The 22011-nt window shown below is 49.0% G+C and overlaps 1 protein-coding gene across 6 annotated transcripts; it reads right to left on the reverse strand.

The window, feature by feature from the left end:
- Positions 1-3573: 3573 nt before the first annotated feature.
- HDHD5 (haloacid dehalogenase like hydrolase domain containing 5) lies at positions 3574-20126 on the reverse strand. Of its 6 annotated transcripts, none has more exons than XM_087442982.1 (9): positions 19989-20126; positions 19241-19282; positions 12969-13172; positions 11741-11853; positions 10026-10119; positions 8643-8676; positions 6747-6921; positions 4626-4814; positions 3574-4452 (listed from the first exon to the last, which is right to left on the reverse strand). In XM_087442982.1, exons 1-9 carry the CDS (start codon positions 20112-20114, stop codon positions 4119-4121), a joined length of 1311 nt encoding a protein of 436 aa, XP_087299108.1. In that variant the 5' UTR covers positions 20115-20126; the 3' UTR covers positions 3574-4118. The 6 variants fall into 6 exon arrangements, with proteins under 6 accessions (XP_087299108.1, XP_087299107.1, XP_087299106.1 ...); XM_087442981.1 differs by having other exon boundaries at positions 3574-4533; XM_087442980.1 differs by having other exon boundaries at positions 11741-11943.
- Between the last annotated feature and the right edge of the window lie 1885 nt (positions 20127-22011).

Consider the following 22011-nt stretch of genomic DNA (forward strand, 5'->3'; position numbering starts at 1 on the left):
GAACACCGAGGAAGTGCCCCTGTGTCCGACTCCAAGGTAATGACTAAGGAGACCCAAGGTGATTCTATCTGCTCAACGTGAACACCTGACGGTACAGTTTTGTTCCAGGTTAATAATTTTATTATAAATACGTGCTTACTTCCTGTTCAAATTGACTTACAAAGTCTTATTTGTTTTGTATTCACTTGGCTCCAACGAAACCAAAAAGGTAACATCTTCATTCAGTTTGAGGCTGAGCAAATGACGCAGTTGGTTGTGAGTTTTGGTTCCATGGTTTAGACAAAGCCCCTAAGGAATGACTGGCACCGGAGCTGAGAGGCTGGCCCTGCTCTCCGACATAGATTTGCATGAGTAACGTTGCCATATACGTGCTCTCTGCACCCAGTCTGGAATAGCTTGCAGTATCTTTAGGAAATTCAAACATGTAAGAAAGGGAGAGAGGGGCCACAGAGCCAGAATGACTGCTAGCCAAAGGGACAGAGCCAGAGGCAGACAGACACAGAGCTGCTGTCACTCTGTCTCTTCAATCTGGAGCTAAGTATTCTCCACTCTGGCAAGGTTCCTCCTTGTGTAGCCACACTTGGCTTTATTTTCCAACTCACTTCTGCTCTCACCTGTCATTCCATTTGGTAACTGGACCCATCTGGCCCAAGGCGAGCCCATCTGGGCTGTGTCCACAACAGCAGCTACTCCGGGATGTAACGCAGTGCTTGGAGGAAGGGCAGTGGGCTGGATGGGGGCGGGGGGGGGGGGGTTGTGTCTTTGGTGCATGTCATGGGGAGAATACTGGGCTCAGAGTCAGGAAACCCAACTCTAGGCCCAGCCCCTCCATTTCCTAACCGACTTTGGACACATCGTCACTAAAAGGTGAAGTCCACGGGGGCAGGTACTGTTGCCAATGACAGTCACTGCTATGGCACCTAGAATGGTGCTGGGCCCCTAGCAGATCTTCAATAAATGTTTCTGAAATGAAATAATGAATGAATGGTCTCTGCCTGGGTGCCTTCATTGATAAAAACGGGAGAGAAGAGAATTGTCTCTCTCCCTTAGGGGCTTTGTGAGGCTCCAACAAAGTATGGACAGATGATGTCTGCTTTAAAATGCTTTGGTCAGGTTAGGTTTGAAAAGGTTAACTGATCCGCAGATGTGAGCTAGCAAGACTGTTAGCCAGCCCAGCTGCTCAGATGACAGATAAGGGGCCTCCGAGGCCAGGGCTTCACCCACTTCCTCAGAGCACTTGAAGAGAGAATTGTAGTCAATGCCTTCCGAGTCCCAGGAGCTGGAGTTGTACTGCTAGGTGCCCAACATCCATTCCACTAGCGTTCCTCACAAACAGACCCTGATTCTGTCTGAGCAATGATGTGCCCTGTCCCTGCCTCCCGCCGTGTGACCCAGCTGTAGTCCACCAAAGAGAACTGGAAGGCCTAAGGTGGAACTTCTGGGAAAGTTCTTTAAAGGGAGTCCAGCTCCACTGGCTTTGTCTTTGCCCTTTCCTCCTTCCTCCTTAGAATGTGGATGCAAGGCCTGACAGGATAACGGAGCCGTCTTGCAAGTGGACAAACATACAGGCTAAGGAAGGTGGGTAGACAAGGGCCTGCGTCCTTGACGACACCCTAGAGCTGCTTCCACAGTCTGAAATGCCTACCTCTGAACTTTCTGTTACTTAGAAAGATAACCACCTATCTGTTCAGCCACTATAGTCAGATTTCTGTGACAAACAGCTGAACAAAATCCTAAATGAAACAGTACTGCACTTAAAATAGCACATTTATGAAATACACATTGCCAACGTCAATTTCACAGACCAGAAAACAGAAGCTTGGAGAAGTGAAGGAAACTGCCCAAGGCCACACAGCTAGTGAAGGACAGAGCTGGGATTCGATTCCAGGTGGGTCTGACTCCGAGACCCTTTGTGTCTTTTCACTTTTGCCATACTCCCCAAAGGAGAAGAAAGAAAAGAAGGCCATGTTTGTCTCTAAGGACCCTACAGGAGGTTTGCAACCCTGCCACGTGCCAGGCTTGTAGGTGTGGGGCTTCGCGTGAACCAATACGGACAAAGCCCATGGAGCTCATATTTTAGTAGAAGACATAGAGTAAGGAAGTGACCTATATTTACAGGTCACGAGGTGAAAAGGACTATGGAAACAATTAAGCAGGATAAGAGGCACAGAGAGTGCTATTTTTTATAGGAAGCTGAGGGATTCTCTTTGAAGTGACATATGCACCAGACCTTTAGAAGTGATGGGGAAAGGAAAAAGAACGGATGGAGCAAGTCCTGTGGATATCGGAAGGCAGAGGGAATGCAAGTGCAGAGGCCCCGAGGAGGAGCATATGGTGGACTGGCAAGAGAACCAGAGCGGCTGATGTGAAATGACTGAAGGGGAAGGGGTGGGTGAGGTCCCAGAAGCCCTGGTGGAACAGGATGCAGAGGCATCTGTGCTGTGGTCAGGAACCGTGGCTTTTACTCTGAGTGAGACGAGAAGTCACAGGAGGGTTTTAAATCAGAATAGATCAAACGTGTGATCTGACTTCTGGGCCACTGAGTGGAGAATATTAGGGAGGGACAAAAAAAAGAGATGTGGCAGGAAGGCCAAAGATGAGGCTGCTGCAACAATCCAGGCAAGAGATTCCAGCGGCCTAGACCAGCGTGGTGTTGAAGGCTGGAGTGCCCATAGTCTGATACATTCTGAAGGCAAAGCTGATGGGATCTGCTGATGGACTGGACGTGGGAAATAAGAGAGAGAGAGGACAAGGATGAGGCCAAGCCTTCAGCCTAAACAACGAGAGAGAAGGAGTGCTACTGTCTGAAGTGAGGAGGACTACAGGAGGACCCAGATTACTTGGGCTGCTGGAGGCGGAGAACCAGCTGCATCTTGTTTTGGACACGGTTGAGCTCTGATACGTATGGAGTGAGCACAGTGCATCACCCCTCCTTCATGAAACACGTTCAGTCAGCTTCCAGGACACTAGCTCTCGATCCCTGTCCTGTTTCGCTGGCTGCTCTTTCTCAATCTCCTATGTTTCCTCCCCTCTAGATGACGACCAGGCATCCACACAGAGGTGTCAAGAGGTCGGTAAGATATAGCCATAGTACAGAGTGTTTTAAGAAGAGGAGAGGGAGTAATCAGCTTGCGTCAAATGCAAACAATTGTTGGAGCGAGATGAGGACGAGAAGTGACAGGGGATCTGGCAAACATGAGGTCACAGGTGACAGACCATGGAAAAATGGAACTGGATTACTCCTAGAGGGAGGAATATAAGAAACACATACTTTCCAGAATCACTGTAGGAAAGGCTCTTTCCTTTAGATCAAACCATAAATAAGACCCTTTTTCTTTTCCACATCAGGGAAGTTGCTAAGAACTTGCCAAAGCCTGGCATAACTCATTCCTAGACAGACTGGGGCCTCGCAGCCCAGCCTGCGGGTGGTTTGGGGTGGAGGGAGAACAGCAGTTGGAAAGGAGACCTCAGCACCTTTGGGAGTGAAATGCCACCAATCTCTCTGCCTCAAGGTCACCCACAATCCTTCCCCCACAGGACTTTCTAGTACATTCCAGATAGAGCTTCACAAGAGACAGTATAATGAATATTTATTATGATTATTTTAATTAAAAAAAATAAGGCCCAAAGTCTCTGGGCAATAAGCTAAAATACAATAAGAAGTGGTATCTGAGTGTTATACACTCCTTGCTGGCATGCAGTGGTTCCTTCAATGTGGGCAGAGGCCCTGCAGAAATTTCCACATTATTCCCCTTTCCACCACGTCCCCATTTTTCAGAAGTCCCTACTGAAATAATGAGGAAACTGAGGCACAGAGGTAAAGGGACTAGCCTGAGGTCAGAGTGCCAGGAGAGGCAGAAAGGAATTAGGCCCAAAAAATCCTGATAGTTCTACCCAAAATGCTACCCAAGATACAATTCTGTGGCAACTGACCAGCAGAAAAAAAGCCACTGTCTTCTTCCAAGTGACCAGTAATATCACACTGTGGGGCACCAAGAAGAGTGTCACAGGAGCAGGCCCTGACTTGATGCCCAGTGATCTGGGCCAGAGCCAGCCAACAGGACCCCCTAGAGCTCCAGGCTCCCTCCTGCCCCCTGGCCTCCAATGCCCGGCCCTCACTATAAAGCCCAGCCCTCCTTGTGGAAAACCAGCTGCACAGCCTCGTCCACGTCATTCACAATGTGGGATGCCTCCATGAGCCCTGGACTGAAGCGGAAGTCCCGGTGCCCATGGAAGGGTGGCTCTTCTCCCCCCTCGGCAGGCTCGGTAGGCGCCAGGGTCTCGGGACTGTACACACCCGTGCACACCAGGATGGAGGCGCAGCTCTGGGTGGCTGAGGGACGCTGCCTCCACAGGCCGCCGACCACCAGCTCCTGTGCCCCACCTTGCTTCGCCATCTGCAGGTACTGGTGGAACAGGTTGGCACCGTAGACATCAGACATAGGGTTATCACTGGCAGGGGCAGCCATATTGGAAAAGGAAAGAGGAGAAAACCCAAGTTCAGCGTTGCAAGGCAGGGAGAGCAGAGGACAGCTGTGGGGAGAGGTGTGCATTAGACGTGGGGATGCGAGGGAGGCGGGTGGGCAGGGAGGAAGGGAAGGACGAGGAGGTAGAGCAGAGCTTACCCTACAGCATAGAGATTCTGGATGGGGGCGGCCCAGCCCCGCCTCTCAGCCTGCTGCCTGATCAGCTCCTCCGCATACTGGTAAGTGAGGATGCTGGGTTTGCCCATCAGGCCCTCATATCTCAGCTCTTTGCCCGTCATTTTCCGGTAAATGGTTTCCAGGCACAGCAGAAAGGTGCCGTGGCCAAACCTGCCAGAGAAGAGAGCTCAGCAACTCAGGCCTGCCCCCACTAGGCTCCTCCAGGCCACCTGCCGTTCTCTAAGCAGTACCCTGCACACTAGCTGTCACTCCAGGGCCCTGGTGGGGACAGGTCAAAGTGAAATTACTTCTAGTAAGAAGTAACTACATTTATGACCTGCTTTTATCTAATAACATTTCTCGGGCACTGATCTGGCACTGGCGACGGCACCTCACACTTAACTCTCAGAAACACCCTATGAGAGAGCTATCACCATCCTCATTTTACCAGTGAGGACACTGAGGCATAGCGACATTAAGCACCTTGCCCAAGGTGGTAGAGCTGGTATTAGCACTGGCAGTCGGACACAAACCAGAGTTTAAGTTCTGCTTTAGATTTGTGGCAGACTACTGGTTGCCATTCTCCTTTTCTTCCTTCGAGCCCATTTTCAGCAGAGTATATTGCTCCCAGGTGTCAAAAGCACATTGCCGTGCCTCCATTGCAGCTAAGAGTGTGGCCATGTGACTAAGCTACAGCCAAAGAGTCAATGAAACCAGAAGTGCTGGGCTAAGCTTCTAGGAAGTACCCTTATAATTGGGAAGGGGTGCTCTTATCCACCCTCTCCTACTCCTTCCTGCAGCCTGGAATGCTGATATGATGGCTGGAGTTTGGGCAGTCATTTTGGATTATGCAGTGAAGAGCTAAGGATTGCACAGCAGGAAGACAGAATATGCCTGTGTGCCTGACAGGTGGGCCTCCATACAAACCCTGGACTGCCTACCCAAGACTTTTTTACAGGAGAAAGAAATACACTTCTATCTTGTATAAGATACTTTTGTTTTGGGTTTTCATTCCTTGCTGCTCAACCAAACGCTAACTGATACTGCACAGTACATTAAAGTAATGTTTCAGTGTCACTTACCAAATTCTATTTTCAATTTTTAAATTATTGAATAAAAAATTAATCTCAAATCTGGTTTATAAATAGAAATTTACCCCTTGCTATTCAGTTCACAGCCTATATAACCAAACCCCTCTCACCTGGTGTCAGCATACCCTAACTCCAGGATACTTCAGAGAAAATACCTAACCTCAAGCTGCAGAAATACACTTTGAAAGTAACAAGGGAGAACCCCGTCACCTCATCTCGTTGGGGCTGCTGAGTCATGTGACTTCAGGTGGAATTCAGCCCTGCTGCCCTCTGCCGATGGACCACTCACACAGCTCACTGTGAGTCGGTGGCAGGGAGAGAAAACTCTCGACTTTGGCCTTGCAGATAAGAGCAGCCAAACGGTCCACAGCAGCTGTCAGCTGCCCTTCCAGGTGGGCACCTCAAGGGCCAGAGAAAGGGCTGCCTCTACTGTGCTCGGCCTCAGGAAAGGATCAGACAGATGACATCTGCACCACCGCGCAGGAGTGCGGGCCTGCTCCATACACGTGTGCCTGGGAGGAAGTCACTTACCCACTGGGTCTCACAGTCCCGGCCCCGAAACCTCAGAATAACTCCTGCTTCCCCTGCCCCACACCTTATGTGCCACAGGACATGAAGACGTGAAAGGACCACGCTCCAGCGGGAGGAGGCGGCACGGCCAAGCCATCCCCACGGGTACACCCCAGCAACTGCCCAGCGTCCGTCCAGGTGCCGCTGGTCAGAAAGAGCATGATCTGTTAAGACTCTGGAGGGCAAGGGTCATGTGTTCAAGATCATCTTGACATATCTTCCGTGCTCAGTAAGCTGTAGTTTTTGTTTCACCATTAAAATGTGAAGGGATCCTTGCAACCCCTCCCAGAAGGCCAAGTTTCTGTGGCAACCGCAGGGAGCCCCCAGGCAGGGATCTGACCACCCCGAGTATCAGAACGACGGTGGGAACTGTCAGCAGGACGGCCCCGGCAGCAGCTGGAAGGGAGACACCAGGGTCAAGGCCGGGACTCTGTGTCCTCACCTCGGCATCTTGGCTTCAGCCATCCAAAGGAGATCCATGTTGCTGGCCAGGACAGGGAGATGGGGATAGGGGGCCGTCGCCAGACCAGTCCCGGGGTTCCCATTGCTGAGAAGGACATCCATGATCAGCTGCAGGCTTGTCTCCCAGCGGACTGGCTCCCCAAGGAGGAGCACCCCTTTAAAGAGCAAAGGCACGCTGATGAGGGTTGCAGGGCTCTCAGCCTGCCCTCCATGGCCGGCAGGTGAACAGAAGGCCCTCAGGAGGCCGGCTGAGGCCAGAGGGTGCCACCCAACCAGAAGCTCTCCCGCCGTGGGCACTCACCCTGGCAGGGGCACGGTTCCCTGAACCAGCCTTGAAAGAGCCCCTCACCCACTGACCCTGGTGACCGAGGCCCAGGGCTGAGGAAGGAGTTCCCGAGGTCACCCATCTTCACTGTGTCCACGGGTACTTCACAGAGGCCAATAAAAGGCAGCGGCAATCTAGGCCCACTTCCTCCTGCTGACTGTTGCTCTCTCCACACCTCACCCCACAGGGACTCGGCAAAGGGCCCACCTTCTGCAGCCACTTCTCTCTGAGCCCCAAGGCCAGCAAACCTAACGGCTAGGAGAGGGGGACCTGGAGGGACAGAGACCTGAACTCCAAGCCTGACTCTGCCAATTTTCCTCTACGATTGTGGGCAAGTTACTTACCTTCTCTAAGGCTCAGCGCCCTCAACTACATAACAACGACACCTACTACTATTATGAGGATAAAAATGAGATATAATACATAAAGCACTTAACCATGCTGGACCCGGCACTCAACAAACGGAAGCTGCTGATGTCAGCTACAAGACCAGTGAACCGCATCAGACCTGGTTGTCAATGGGCAGCACTGCCCCCTAGGGAGGTGGCCTAGAAACTGCAGGAGGGATTTTAACTGTCACAATGACTAAAAGTGGGTGAGGGCTGTAGGCAGGGGATGCAACATGCTCAGGACAGTCCTGCACAATCAAAAACTTTCCCCCGTCCTATTACCATCCCAGTGTCCCATCCGACATTCACACAGGTGAATAACCTGTTGATAATTACTTGAACCTAAACTCTAATTCCATTCTACATGTAAACACAAAGGATTTGGGGTACAAGTTTTAATAAACATTGATTTTTCCAAAAACGCAACTATCAACTAAGTTAAGAGAAGACTGTACTTTATTTTTTCAAAACTTTATTAAGAGTGGTTCCCTATTTTGGAAAATCACTTCACCAATAACAATGCTGCCTCAAATTTCTGACTCACCAATAAAACACCCCTCTAACACACCTATAAACACACTTACATCAGTCTGCATTTGTAGCTGTAACACTCATGGTGGCTCTATGTTTGCAATCATTTTACTACTTCCTTATGTCTTCTTGGTAATTATTACATATTGAAATACATATTACCTTACTAAAAATGTTTCCTTTCATTTTTCCCTATTACAGTTAGGGCTTTATACTGAACTAATTAATTTTTAATATATGTGTATAGGAAAGTTATATTATCTATGAATCTCATTTCAGGGTAGTAAAGGGGACATTACGGTATTTTTTCTTATACGAGGGGAGAACTGGGATTAAGAGGGTTGACAAACACTGGACTAGATTACCCCTAGGTACCTTTCCACTCTAAGATTTTCTAAGCTTACAATTTCTCTGGAATAATCACGCAAGTGATATGGAGTAGGAAAGATTAATAACAAATGTCTCAGAGGTAGTGAGTGGCAGGTCTGAGACCAGAACCCAGGTGACCTGATGACCAAAGCCCCCAGTCACTCTACCAGTCTGCAGGCAACAGCTGCACTACAACAGCCTGGAGGGCCTGAGGGAGAGAGAACAACCAGACCCACACCCACACAGGAGAGGACCCCATTACCTTCAATGGCGGGGAAGTCGTTCCTTGGAACGGGCTGCCAAGAGACAAAGAACAGGCCATCAGCACAACGGTCACTTTCCACCTCTGACCACCACACACTGGTTTTGGTGGGGAGGAGGGCAGGAGGAAAAAGGCATTCCAGACAGATCAAAGACCAGCCCCTGGTCTAGCCCAAGCTGAGGAGAAGCCGGATAGGACTGAGGAAGATTCATGAAGAAAGGTGAAGAGAGAATGACCAGGTTGGTCACAGAACAGCTGAGGGATACCACATATAAAGGTCAGCCAAGAGGAAGGGCTGGTCAGCTGTCCTTCTCCAGTGGGGACAGGAGACGAGATAGGGGCCAAGCAAGAGTCTAGAATCAGGGAGCTAAAGATGAAGGTGAGCCTGTGGAGAACAAGGGGGCTGTCGGGCATGATGGATCATTTCTCTGGACGTCAGATTAGGAAGCAGGAGCCCTCACTTCACCGACCTCTTGGGGTCCATTCCTTCCCCAGTCCTGGCTCTGCACGAACCAGCCATGGGACCTGGGGTAAGTCACTTTCCCTGGTGGGGCTCAGTCTCTGAGCCGTTCTGAGATCTGTTCCAACTCTGACATCCTGGTTCTCCACATAATCTGCATAGTTCTAAGAGAAAGCTCTAAAAGGCGATGAAGTGCGCTATTCAAGTGGAAAGCTCTGGCAGAGGAGGGCTCGTGCCGCATAAACAGCAGTAAGCCTGTCTATTTATAACCACATTTCATCACATTTTGACAGAGGTCTGACTTAAAATATAGGCTATGTGATATATATATAGAGTTTGCATGAGGAAAAAGAGGGCCAAGGGCCAATAAGAGATGGGTAGCCACACTCCAGAGGATCAGTGAGAGGCCCTGTGACTACTGATAGGAGAGACAGGAAATCAAACCAGTGGTTCCAATAGGCGCTGAACCCAAAAGGCACACGGGCAGACTCTCAGAATCGCCAGTCACTTCTACAAGCACATGCTTCTCACAAGGACACACTCTGTAGCATGCTTCAGGATCAAGCAGAGCACTGATTACTTTAACAGAGGCTGATGAGCCTCCCAACCAACAATGGGAAAGCCAGGCGGTGAAATATCAACTACTAATAGGAGGAGACGCTAGGGCTCTGAAAGGAGTTCTCAGCTAATCACACACCATGCAGAAAGGAAGGGCCTTAGGAGCTTGTTGCTCCTCTGGGCCATTCTTGTATATCTGGGGAACAAAATCCTTGGCCAGCTGTGCCTCTCCAAGGAGGCAGCTCTGCAGAACACATGCACAAGATGCAGCTCCAAGCAGGAGGGGTCTCCAGGTCAGCAAGAGGAGCCATGCGGGGACAGGAGGACGGAACTGAATGCTGAGATCCCTGGGATGTGCTTCTTACCGTGGTCTTCGGCCGCCGCTGGAGATCCACCATGTCAAGCACAGGGAAGGCCGTCCGCAGCTCGTCCACAGTAACCACATTCTCGAAGCCCAGCCTAGAGCAAGTTCAGGGAAGCAAAACTGGACAGTTCTGGGGGCAGATGCCTTTAAAGTGAAGGGAACCAACCCAGTGCCAATCAAACCAGTCCACCCAACCGCCAGATGGAGCCCAGCAAGGCCAACACCAATCCTGAAGGTGCTGGCAGGTGGGCCCTGACGGCACAGGCAGAGCAGGGATGTACACCTCCAGGGCGATGCACCAGCAGGCACTGGACACACTCCAGGTGCCAGGGCCCACACTAGGCACTCCCAGGGCACAGGAACATACAAGAAATCTGTCCTCCCAGAGCTCACCACAGGCCCAGAGCCCATCAAAACCAGCACCCTGTGAACAGTGCTGCCACTGCGTGCTGAGGAGCTCAGAAGAGCCAACTCCTCAAGGGCGGGGCAGCTGCGCAAAAGGTCATAGAGAAGTTCGACTTGAGCTAAATCTCGAAGGATGAACGGGATTCAGCCAAGGGGAGGACCTGGGGAGGGGCAAGCCAGCTCCAGCCTTATCTTTCCCAGACCTGCCTCCATTTTCCTGTCCTCACTGCTACTTGCAATCTTAACTGGACACGGTTTCAGATTACTCTCAAAATGAATCCCCCAAAAAGGCTGCTTGCGTCAGATCACCCCATCAGCAATAAAAGCTGCACTAATGCCCCACTGCCCTCATAAGCAAGTTCACTTACTTCTCGCGTTTACTTCCGAGGTTTCCTACCCCGGGCACCACCCGTCCTATTCTCTTATTCCCCACCCATCCCCTTCCAACCTCTGGCTTCAGGGCTCCTCAGCATCCCTCCTCTTTCCAGCCCCCCTAGCTACTTCCCCTGCATGGGAAACCATACCCTCCTGGGGCACAGCCGCCCCCTCCATGAAGTCACAGGTGGTTCCTACTCCTGAAATAGTCCCTTCCCCCAACACCTGTGACTCTCAGAACCTACACTGCTCTTCTTAGGCTTCCATCATATGCCGTCTTCAATATTCCTCTACTGTTTATGGGGGTGTTATTCCCGCATCCTCACGTCCAAACCCCTTGATCAGGTCACAATCCCACTCTGCTTCTCTTGGTCCCCCTCCCCCTTTAGAGCATGCAGCACAGTGCTGATAACACAGGAATTGCTAGCACAGGTTTGTGGAATGAGCAAATGAACAAGCTGCTTGAGAACAGGAACCAAGTCTTCTGCTTCATGAGTGTGCAGAAACCCAGAAGATGAGTTCACTGTAGATACTTAATATCAGCTGGTAAGTAGACTGAGCACTCCAAGGAAGAACACTAGAGCAGTGGTTCCCAAACCTAATTACAGAATCACCTAGTCTTCTTTTTTTAAATACAGATTGCTGATTTTATCCCAGACCTAGCAAATCCAGACTCTCCAGGGGTAAGTCCCGGCAATCTGTATTTTAAGCTCCCCAGAAGGTTCTGATGCAGTGGCATGTGGCCTGTCTTTTGGAAACCACCAGGCACCAGGACTGGCCACACCTGGGAGCCATCCTCCCTCCTGTGAGCCCACCACCCACCCCATGAGCCCTGGCACCTTGTGTCCAGCACGCCTCACTACAGTCCTCCCTCAGCATGGGAGGAAACCCCAGTTCCTTCCTCTTCAACCAGAGTGAGCAGCACTAAAAGGATACACTCGTGCATTTTCCACCAAGGGTCCCTGCCCAGACACCAGCATCCGCCTCTTGTGGTACTGTGAGAAGAGCTTCATGGGGCTGTGAGAGAGAATAACCTGGTCTGGCTCCACCTGCAGGGACAGCCAAGAGACAGAGGAGAGCAGCGGAGGACTCGACAGGCGAGGGAAAGTCATGGGGAGATAGGCGGCAGGGTCTTTCACCTAGGAAGGGAAAAAACTGCCCAGAAAAAGAAGAGGAAGAAGCCTTTTCTGGCACCCAACACTTCTAGAAACTACCCAAACAGGTATGAGAAGAACCTAATTTGGGGTGCCACACAAAACAAGAAAGCAGGAAACGCCCTCAGTCGTGGGTTCTGCCCGCTCACCAGTCCTGTTCTCTCAGCTCACCGACACCCCTGCACTTCTCAGGCCCCCAGCTGGAAACCAGGGGGTTTGTGGGCACGTTCTTCGTCTGTCAGAGAAACCTGCCTCTGACTTTGACTTTCTGTTTTCATTCTACTTAGACTTAGCTTTTTGACATTTATCCTAATTCCAACAACGCAGCCTTTACTCAGAATGTTTTTGGAACTCTTTCCGGAAACCAGAGAAGGAAACCAGCTTTATTCCTTTACTGTCTGTGTTCATCCCCAAGCAGTGTCACCCAGCCAATCAGCCACTTTATTTACTGTCTTGGTTCCAAAGGACTCTTTCCAAAAACTAAATCCACCCTTCACAAAGAAGAATGTGTAATGCTGGGACACAGTGTGGAGCTGCAGGTGGGAGAGGATGGGCTGCTTTTGGGGGAAGTGCTCATTCAGATGTGTACATCTCATTTCTGAGAAATAAGGGCTATTACTGCAGAGTCCCACCTGGTACCTGGAGATTTAGGCAAATGTGACCCTTGCTTTCCAGGGCTGACCATCCACAACACAGCCCTGACGCCCAGAAGAAATGGATACAAAGACAGGAGGCTAAAGCTGACAAACATACGGGTGGGATTTCTGTGCTCAATGTGTATCCATACATAAAAATGACCCTCCTGATGAGGCTCTGCTCACGAGGCTGGGCTTGAACTTCAAGGCATTTTCCCAGCAGGGTTGGAAGATTTGCACTGACCCAACTGGCCAGGCCTTTGGGTTTACCGACACCGTGCCCCAGCCCAGGGAAGGAGCCTTGGTCAGGGCTGGAGTGGGGGTTCCCCGGGGAACCAGGTTCCTGGGCTTCCAGGTCTCCGGCTGCCTCCTGACCTTGAACCCCAGCAGGGCTGACAGCTCCTGGGCTTTGCCATGTTGTAAGATGTTCCCAGCATTCGTGACAAAGACCACGGGCACCCGCAGCTGCCCCTGGGAGTTCAGCAGCCTGCGGAAGGCTTCCTGAGCGGCGGGAATCACTCTGTGGCCCCGCACCAGCACTCCATCGATGTCCAGCAGGAACCCAAAGGTGGGCGGGCTCTGCACAGAGGGGAGAAGAGAACCAGCACTGCCCGGGCCAGAGGCAGAGGAGGATGGAAAAGACCCTCACAAAGAGGGCTCAACGTCATCCTCAGTCGCCCAGGGCCCTTGAAAACCTGTGTCAGAACGAACAGAAAATGAGGACGGGGGATTTCTGATAAAGCAAATCCATTTATAACACGGAACTAGTCCTTTGTCATGAATTTTTAAGCATATAACTATTTTGTTAAAATTATTTTTGCATAACTGAAGAATTTTTAAACTGGAAAATAGAGAAGTTCAAAAACATAATCCCAACACTTTAACACAACCAATTAATATTTTCCTTTCATCTCTTCTTTTTCTATTCTTATGTTTGTCATGTAACTACTATATACGTGCAGTTTTGCATCTTGTTCTTTTTGCTTGACATATAAGCATTTTTATCTGTTACAACAGCTTTCATAACCATCTTTTAAAATTTTGTTTTATTATAACAACATACACAGTTAAAAAAAAAAACTCAATTGCTACAGATGATATAAAAGTTCTTTTTTAAGTTTCTTGCTTCCTTCTTCCATCCAGTGCTATTCCCTCTCTTGTATATTTTCCAGAAACTTCTTACGGATATATAGTATATAAATTTCTTATCTTTTAACTAACACACAATGGCATTATATTGTTCTTTTCCATGTTACTTTTTTAAGTTGGTATCTCTTGGTTATCTTTCCATATCAACACACACAGCTCTACCTCCTAAACATCATGTCTGGCTAACTAATATTCTGAGGGAATAATCCACTAACATTCTATTTCCCCTATTTTTGACATTTAGGTTTCTCTACATTTTTGCTACTACAAATAATGCTATAAAGAATGTCTTCATGCTTCCTGATTTTTCCATATTACTGATTTTTCCTTAAGCTAGATTCTCAAAAGTAGGAGTAATAAATCAAGAGTACAAACATTTTAATACCGTACCACCTACTGACAAATTGTTTTCCAAAAATATGTATCAACTTACGCGGCCACCGATAATGCACTTTACCCTTACCAACACTGATTTTCACATGTATCAAAGTTTATTAATTATCAAATGTCTTATTAACTTAAAAGTTAAAAAAATGGTATCTCATCTTGATCTGCATTTCTTGGATTTATAAAGTTGAACACTGCCCTCTTTTTAAAAATTCAACCCATTTCTTATTTTATAAACTGTCAACATACAAAATGTTTTTCAATTGTCAAAAAAATCCAACCTAACCTGTTTGCCATTTTTCTTCTGCTGGTGCCAACCAGGTCAAGCCATCCTGACTGCACGCACCTTATCTACGCACAGGCTCCATCTGTGAGAAGCACCCAAAACACAGACAAACCTCACTCCAGCGCCTCATTGCTTAGCTGGTGAGAAAGAACAAGCCACCCATCTAGGAAACACAAACCCATCAAAACTGCAGCATTCTCCCAAGTGTAACTCAATTCTAAGTACTTAACTGAGTAAATAAACAGAATTAAACAGAGGTAGTTTCTCTGAAGAGAATTTTGAGCTAGGCAATGAAAGACTTAAATACATGCATTCATGTAACAAACATCTATGGAGAGCCCCATGAGCACCAGACCAGCCCAGCAGGGAGAGGTGGCCTCTGCCTACCCAGTTCAGTGAGGAAGACCATTAAACAAGCAGCCACAGGGCAGTCTACACCGAGTGCTACGCTGAGAGATGAGGGGAAGTAAGGGACTCTGAGAGCCTGTATCAGGGGTACCTAACCCATAGGGAGTGAGAGGATTGGCCATCATGGGTCTCCTAGGTCAGTTTAAGGAGTCTGAAACAGGAAAGCGGCATCACCAGACCTGCGCTGTAGAAAAACCTTGGCTGCAGAGTGAAGAATGGATTGAGTGGACTGACGAGAGTCAAGCTGAAGGGACCAGCTGGGACCAATTGCAATCCAAGACAGAGATTGCAGTGGCTTTAACTAGCTAGTGGCAACGGGAATGGAGGGAAGGGGGCAGATTATACACAGGAGGCAGAACAGCCAGGACCTGGTAACAATCAGATGCGGGAGCTGAGGGAGGGAGGGACCACAGGGACGTCCATGTTTTTGAGTTTGGGAACCTGGGAGGGTGGATGCTGGTATCACTCACTGACCCAAGGAACTCTGGAGGAGCTGCAGCTGCGAGATCAGGGAGGGCAGAAGATACACCCCACCTTGGACCTGCAGACAGGCAAGTGGAGATAGCAGCCCTGGATACAAGGTCCTGGAGATGAAAATCTGGAAGGTCAGCTCTCAGAGAACAACGAAAATTGGGAAGGGAGAGGAGAGCCTGAGAAGCACAAGCAAAGTGAGCGCAGAAGTGAGGCTCCTCGAGAACCAGGGAGAACATCGCCATCTGAGGGCAGGCCACGTGCTAGTTACCTGGAAAAGAGCAAGGAGCAGTCAGAGTGAGGAGGAAAATCAAGAGGATGTGGGGTCAAGGAAGTCGAGAGATGAGTTTCTGGAACAAGCAAAATAGGGAATGGAGTGACTGCAAAGTCATGATGCCGTCTCCCTTCCACTGAACAGGGAGGACCCCCCAGGAGGCAGTCTCCCAGCTCCTGCATGCTGCCTTCCACACAGCCTCCCAGCCTTAGACAACGACAGCTTCAGTGCCAAGGTGGTGGTGCGAAGGGACACTGGAAAATGGCAGGAAAGCCACTCCAACCCACAAGATAGCACCTCTGACCACCAGCACACAGAGCTGGCAAGAGAAACTGGTGAAGTCCCCGTGCCCTGCAGGCAATGCCTGAACAAACGGTGTCTCCAACTCTTGGCTCCAAAGGCGGAGCCTGCTGCACCCCAGACGGGGAGACTATACTGAGCACCGAGCTGGACATGGAACAAAGGTACTTGTATTTAATCTTTGTACCAACACTCTGGGGGTGAGTGTCCTTACCTCCAAGTGACATTACCTATAGCAAAAGGGGCCTGTTTATACATGGTGTGCAGTATGTATTCACCGCATAATGTGACTGATGAATAAGAAACCAAATTCAGAGAGAACTAGTCAAAGGTGACCCGGTTCACAAGCACTGGATTCAAAATCCAGCCTCAGATTGCACTCGCAGCCAAGTCAGAGCTCTGCAGCGGCCCACACGGCAGTACCTCGGAGTGAGGAAGGGATCCAGGAGGCACCAGGTGGTCCCTCACCTCCCACCAGCCCGCCATGAGTGCCGGTTCTGCTCTGTACTCAATGGACTCGTGCACCGATGGCCCTCAAAGATCCCCGGAACCCCTCCCTGTTCCTCAACAAACCCCACTAGAATGGGAGTCCTAACCTGGGGCCCACAGAGATTTCAGGGTGGCTACAAACCCCTTCTAACTCTATGTGCGTTTGTCCCAGGGAAAGGAACCATAGCTTTTCCCAGATTTCACCTTCTTCTATTCAAAGAGAATCACCTCGTGGTCTGAAGGGAAGAGGGGGTGTGATTTGCCTTTCAACTCCCAGATCAGACACAGTGCTTAGCTCCTCATGAGTGCTCACTGAGGGCTGAGTGAACGCTGACCACCAAAGGACCAAGAGTCAGGCCATGAAATGAGACAGACCTTCCCCTCAGGCACTTCCCAACCACCCCCTTCCTTCCCAAGGGAAGAGGCGGGCACTCGGAGGCAGGTCCCTGCAGGCAGGAACTGTGTCATTCTAGCACGTGGTCTGCCTGCCTTCTTGTACTGTATGGACACAGAGCATTCTGTTCTTAAAGTTTAAATGTAAAATGCATTTACCCATAACTTTCAGACAATCAGGGAAAATTTTTAAAAAGACAGAATTTTAAGTGATGTTAAGGAATTACTAATGTTGTTAGGTATGATTATATTCAAAATGTTCTTCTTGTCTTAGAGGTACACACAGAAGAATTTAGGGTTGAAATGACAAGAAATCAGGGATTTGTTTTAAAATCTTAGAGCCACAAAAAAAAGAGGGGGAGAAAATAAGCAGAGCATGTGTGGCAAAATGTTAGTAATTACTGAATCTGGAAGATGAGTCTGTGGTTCATAATATTCTGTCTGTGGATTTTTGAAAACTTACAGCTAAAAAATAAAGGAAAACAGCTCATTTACGCTGATGGCTGCAAAATACAACCACACAGTTTTAATGGTTTTAGTGTCCATATCTTAAATAGTCACAAGATTTGGTCTCTCAGACATAAGAACCCACAGCCTCTGCTACTTAAGGAGACAGGAAGGTTTTCAGGACAAGTTAGCAACATCCTTAAGGGTCCCTCATCTCTAACTATACAGAAAGTAATCACCAGCTCCAACCCTCAGGTGAATGTACAGAGAAAACCAGGCACCAGCGACACGGAAAGTGAAGGTGCACGTCCACTGGAACAAATGGGCCACAGCGATGCAGGTGTTCACAAAAGGGCACAGGGAGGGGCCGGCCCGGTGGTGCAAGCGGTTAAGTGCACGCGCTCCGCTGCGGCGGCCCGGGGTTCGCCGGTCCGGATCCCGGGTGCACATCGACGCACCGCTTGTCAAGCCACGCTGTGGCGGCGTCCCTTATAAAGTAGAGGAAGATGGGCACGGATGTTAGCCCAGGGCCAGTCTTCCTCAGCAAAAAAAAAGAGGAGGATTGGCAGATGTTAGCACAGGGCTGATCTCCTCACAAAAAAAAAAAAAAGGGCACACATAGGGGACCTCTCTCAACTCTGCTCAAGTTTCTGTAAACCTAAAACCGCTCTGAAAAATAAAGTCTATTAATTTTTTTTTACAGTGAAGTTACCTAGAGAAAAGGAGAAAGGGATAGGTTTTTTTATTCCTTTTTTTTTCATTTTTCTTTTCATTCTCTTCTGTATCTCTATTCTGATTTTTCTTCTGTTATCATTTGATTTTGTTTTAACTAGTCCTAGGTATTAGGCCAGATCCTCTAAGTAAAAGGTTGATATGTTTTAAACTAAGCAACAGCATTACAACTACCATCTATTTCACTGTCTACCGACTCTAACCACTTCCACATTTGAGAGAACTTACTATGTGCCAGTCACTGTGCAAAGCACCCTACGTATATTCTCACAAAAACACTGCAGGTAAGTAATAGCACCGTTACATAGAGGGGGAAACGGAGGCTTAGAAAGCTAAGTAATTTGCCTTAGGTCAGCCAGTAAACAGTACAGGCAGGGTTCCTTTCCAAAGCCAGTACTCTTCAACTCTATGTTATAGTACACCCCTCTCTTCCTTTTTTTACTCTCTCTTATCAGAAAAGCACTCAGATATCTCAGGACCTGCGAACGCTAGGGTCAATATAACAGTTATAAATAATGGCAATAATTCTGTGTATTTGTCATTACAGCTTACAAAGTCCTTTTATCAACATATTCTCATTGCATGTTTCCAGCTTGCCCACTTTTAGCTCTGTGATACTAGCCAAGTCACTCTTTCAATTTTGGCTACTCCATTTGCAAAAGGATAACATAGCTGTTAGGAGTTAGGGCTCTGACACCTGGCTTCCAGGTTCTGCCACTTACCAGCTGTGTCCCCGTGAGCAAGTTACCTAATCTCTCTGTGCCTTAGTTCCTCCATCTGTAAACTGGTAATAACAATAGTACTTACCTCACAGAGTTGTTATGAAAATTATACGAATTAATAATTGTGAAGTACTTAGAATAGTGCCTGGCACAAAGTGTGTTTTTTAAAATAAGTAATTAAAAATAATTAATCAGGGCCGCCCCGTGGCTTAGCGGTTAAGTGTTCGCGCTCCGGTACTGGCGGCCCTGGTTCGGATCCTGGGCGTGCACGGACGCACTGCTTCTCAAGCCATGCTGAGGGCGCGTCCCACATACAGCAACTAGAAGGATGTGCAGCTATGACATACAACTACCTACTGGGGCTTTGGGGAGAGAAAAAAAAGGAGGAGGACTGGCAATAGATGTTAGCTCAGGGCTGATCTTCCTCACACACACAAAAAAAAATAATAATAATCAAAGGGTTACTGTGAAAAAATTATACAAATGTAAAATATCATTATACAGAAATTGTCAATTTAGAAGACAAAATGATCCCCTTTTTGAATCAAGGCAAAAATGGCCCAGGGGAAAGTGAGGGTTGTAGATCTACCTGGCTTGAAGTCCTGGCACAGTCGTCTACCAGCTGCTTGACCTTAAAAAAAAAAAAAGTACTTAAAATGTGGCTCCAAGCTTCAGCCTCCTTCCCAAAACAGCGGGCCAGTCCTCCCTCCCGCGCTGAGAGAATCAGACGCCCGGCACAAGTCAGGGGCCCTGCACAGCGCTCGTCCTCTGCCCGCGAATCTCCCCTACAGTGCGCCGACTGGCGGCTGGGGACACGCCAGGCCACGAGCGAATGGAACCAGAGCACAAGGCCCGCACGAAACCCACATCCACCTCCGGGCTGCCCGCTTACAGGTGCCGCTCCCGGAGCGGGGCCCATCCGAGCCCCCAGGTCTCTTCAAAATGTACCGTAGTTGAAAATCATAACCAAAAGGTTCTCATCACCGAAACCAAAGAGGTAGTGCGGGAATCACACCCTGACCGGAAAAATGGGAACACGGAAACCACCAGGGAACTCTGGGGACGAAGAGCAGGAAGAAGCAATCTCTGGGCACCTTCGGGGATTTTGTTCACTGTCTAGCTGGACTGACCTTCCTCCCAGGCCGAAGGCACGACAGGTCGCCCGAGCCAGGGGAGGCGGGCCGCGCCGGGGACAGTCGTGCTGGAGACAAGGAGGTGCACTGGAGGTCAAGGCCATTTCTCAGGAGGCCGGGGATGCCGAAGCAACCGGGCCGCGGCCCCTCCCCGCGGCTCCCGGCCCACCCCCACCCTGCTCGGCCGGAACCGGGCGTCCTCACCTGCGCCGGGCCCGCAGCGTAGCCCCTCCCGGGACGGCGGCCCCGGAGCCCCCCGGCTGCGCAGGCAGCCCACCGCCAAGGCCCGGGCGCCCCGCGGACCGCCGCGAAGCTGCAGAGCACAGCCATCCGGCCCCGCCGCGCGCACGTGCACAGTCCGGCCCCGCACCGCCCCGCTGCCCCGCCAATCAGCGGCCGGGAGCGCTCGCCTGGCTCGCCCGAGGCACCTCGGGAGTTGTAGTCCCGCGTGCGTGTCCCGGCGCCGCGGCTAGGCCGGCGCTCGCGGGGCCTGGACAAAGGGAAGAGGCGCAAGGTCCCGCCGCATTCTAGACAGAGACCTGGGGTCAGCAGACCGGTGTGTACAGTTGCACGGCCTGTGTACCTGTTGACTTCCTGGAACGTACGTTTCAAGCCGACGTCCCGGCTGCGTCAACCCTCGATGACTTGAATTCAGGGAGAAGAGAACCTATGTGGAGGGAACTAAACCGTGATTGCAAGGAGTGGTGGAGGACCAAACCTTTCTTTTGATGTAGGAGTCCCCTGAGCCCCAGTAAAGCAAGGAACGCTTGTGGGGTGCCAGTTATTCATTATTATATTTTTTCAGTAAATATTCCCTATAGTTCTTCCTGTCGGGCTCTGTGCTGTAAACAATCCCCCAAAACTCACACTTAGTAGGGAGGTTGAGACAGGACTATAAAACAAGGTCCTGAGATAGTAACTGCGCTGAGGGTCGGATAACTAAGCAAACACCTATTGAGCACAGCTCTGTGTTCCCGCCGTTTGAAATGTATAGGATGCCCCCTTCCAGACCCTTTGACTCCTCCCTGGATATCGTTATGTAAGAATGGATGAACCCTGGATGCCTTTAGTGCTAGGAGGAAGAAGGGAGGTGGGGCTCAGGGATGGACAGGGGACTCTGCTAACTCAGAGATTAGCAATACCTTTTGGTCTTCAGCTTTGAAGGCCAAGAATTTTTTTTTTTTTTTTTTTTTTTTTGAGAACTACTCTATGAGCTTGTTTTTTGGGGTTTTTGTTTGTTTTGTTTTTAGATTCCACATATAAGTGAGATCATATAGTATTTGTCTTTCTCTGTTTGACTTATTTCACTTAGCATAATGCCCTCAAGGTCCATACATGTTGTTGCGAATGGCAAGATTTCATTCTTTTCATGGCTGAAGAACAGTCCATTGGATGTTTATACCACATTTTCTTTATCCATTCATCTGTCGATGGACATTTAGGTTATTTGCATGTCTTGGCTATTGTAAATAATGTTGCATTGAACATGGAGGTGCATATATCTTTCAAGTTAGTGTTTTTGTTTTCTTCAGATAAATACCCAGAAGTGGAATTGCTGGATCATATGGTAGTTCTATTTTTAATTTTTTGAGGAACCTCCATACTGGTGTCCATAGTGGCTGCACGAATTTATATTCCCACCAACAGTGCACAAGGGTTCCCCTTTCTCCACATCCTCGGTAACAGTTGTTATTTCTTGTGCTTCTGATGATAGCCATCCTAACAGGTGTGAGGTGATATCTCACTGTGGTTTTGATTTGCATTTCCCTGATAGTTAGTGTTGTTGAGCACTTTTTCATGTATCTCTTGGCCCTCTGTGTGTCTTCTTGGGAAAAATGTCTATTCAGATCCTCTGCCCATTTTTTAATCAGATTCTTTGGGTTTTTTTGCTATTGAATTTTATGAGTTCTTATATATTTTTTATATTAACCCCTTATCAGATAAATGATTTGCAAAATTTTTCTTCCATTCGGTAGGTTGCCTTTTTATTTGTTGATGGTTTCCTTTGCTGTGCAGAAGCTTTTTAGTTTGATGTAGTCCCACCTGTTTATTTTTGTTTTTGTTGCCTATGCTTTTTGTGTCTAATCCAAAAAATCGTCACCAAGACGGATGTCAAGGAGCTTTCCACCTATGTTTTCTTCTAGGAGTTTTTTGGTTTCAGGTCTTACATTCAGGTCTTTCATCCATTTTGAGTTACTTTTTGTGTATGGCATAAGGTAGAGGTCCA

Source organism: Ceratotherium simum, chromosome 17, assembly GCF_057802395.1.
Source record: "Ceratotherium simum simum isolate JZ-2026a chromosome 17, ASM5780239v1, whole genome shotgun sequence".
NCBI lineage: Eukaryota > Metazoa > Chordata > Mammalia > Perissodactyla > Rhinocerotidae > Ceratotherium > Ceratotherium simum.

What these genes read in the sequence shown, in the direction of transcription:
- HDHD5 (XM_087442978.1), bottom strand. Translation starts at nt 20,114, where the DNA reads ATGGCTGTGCTCTGCAGCTTCGCGGCGGTCCGCGGGGCGCCCGGGCCT. An exon ending in ACGCTGCGGGCCCGGCGCAG is followed by an intron (nt 19,283 to 19,988) that starts GTGAGGACGCCC and finishes TTTTTTTTTAAG; the next exon opens with GTCAAGCAGCTGGTAGACGA. An exon ending in CAGCCCTGCTGGGGTTCAAG is followed by an intron (nt 11,944 to 12,968) that starts GTCAGGAGGCAG and finishes TTCCCTTCCTAG; the next exon opens with GTGAAAGACCCTGCCGCCTA.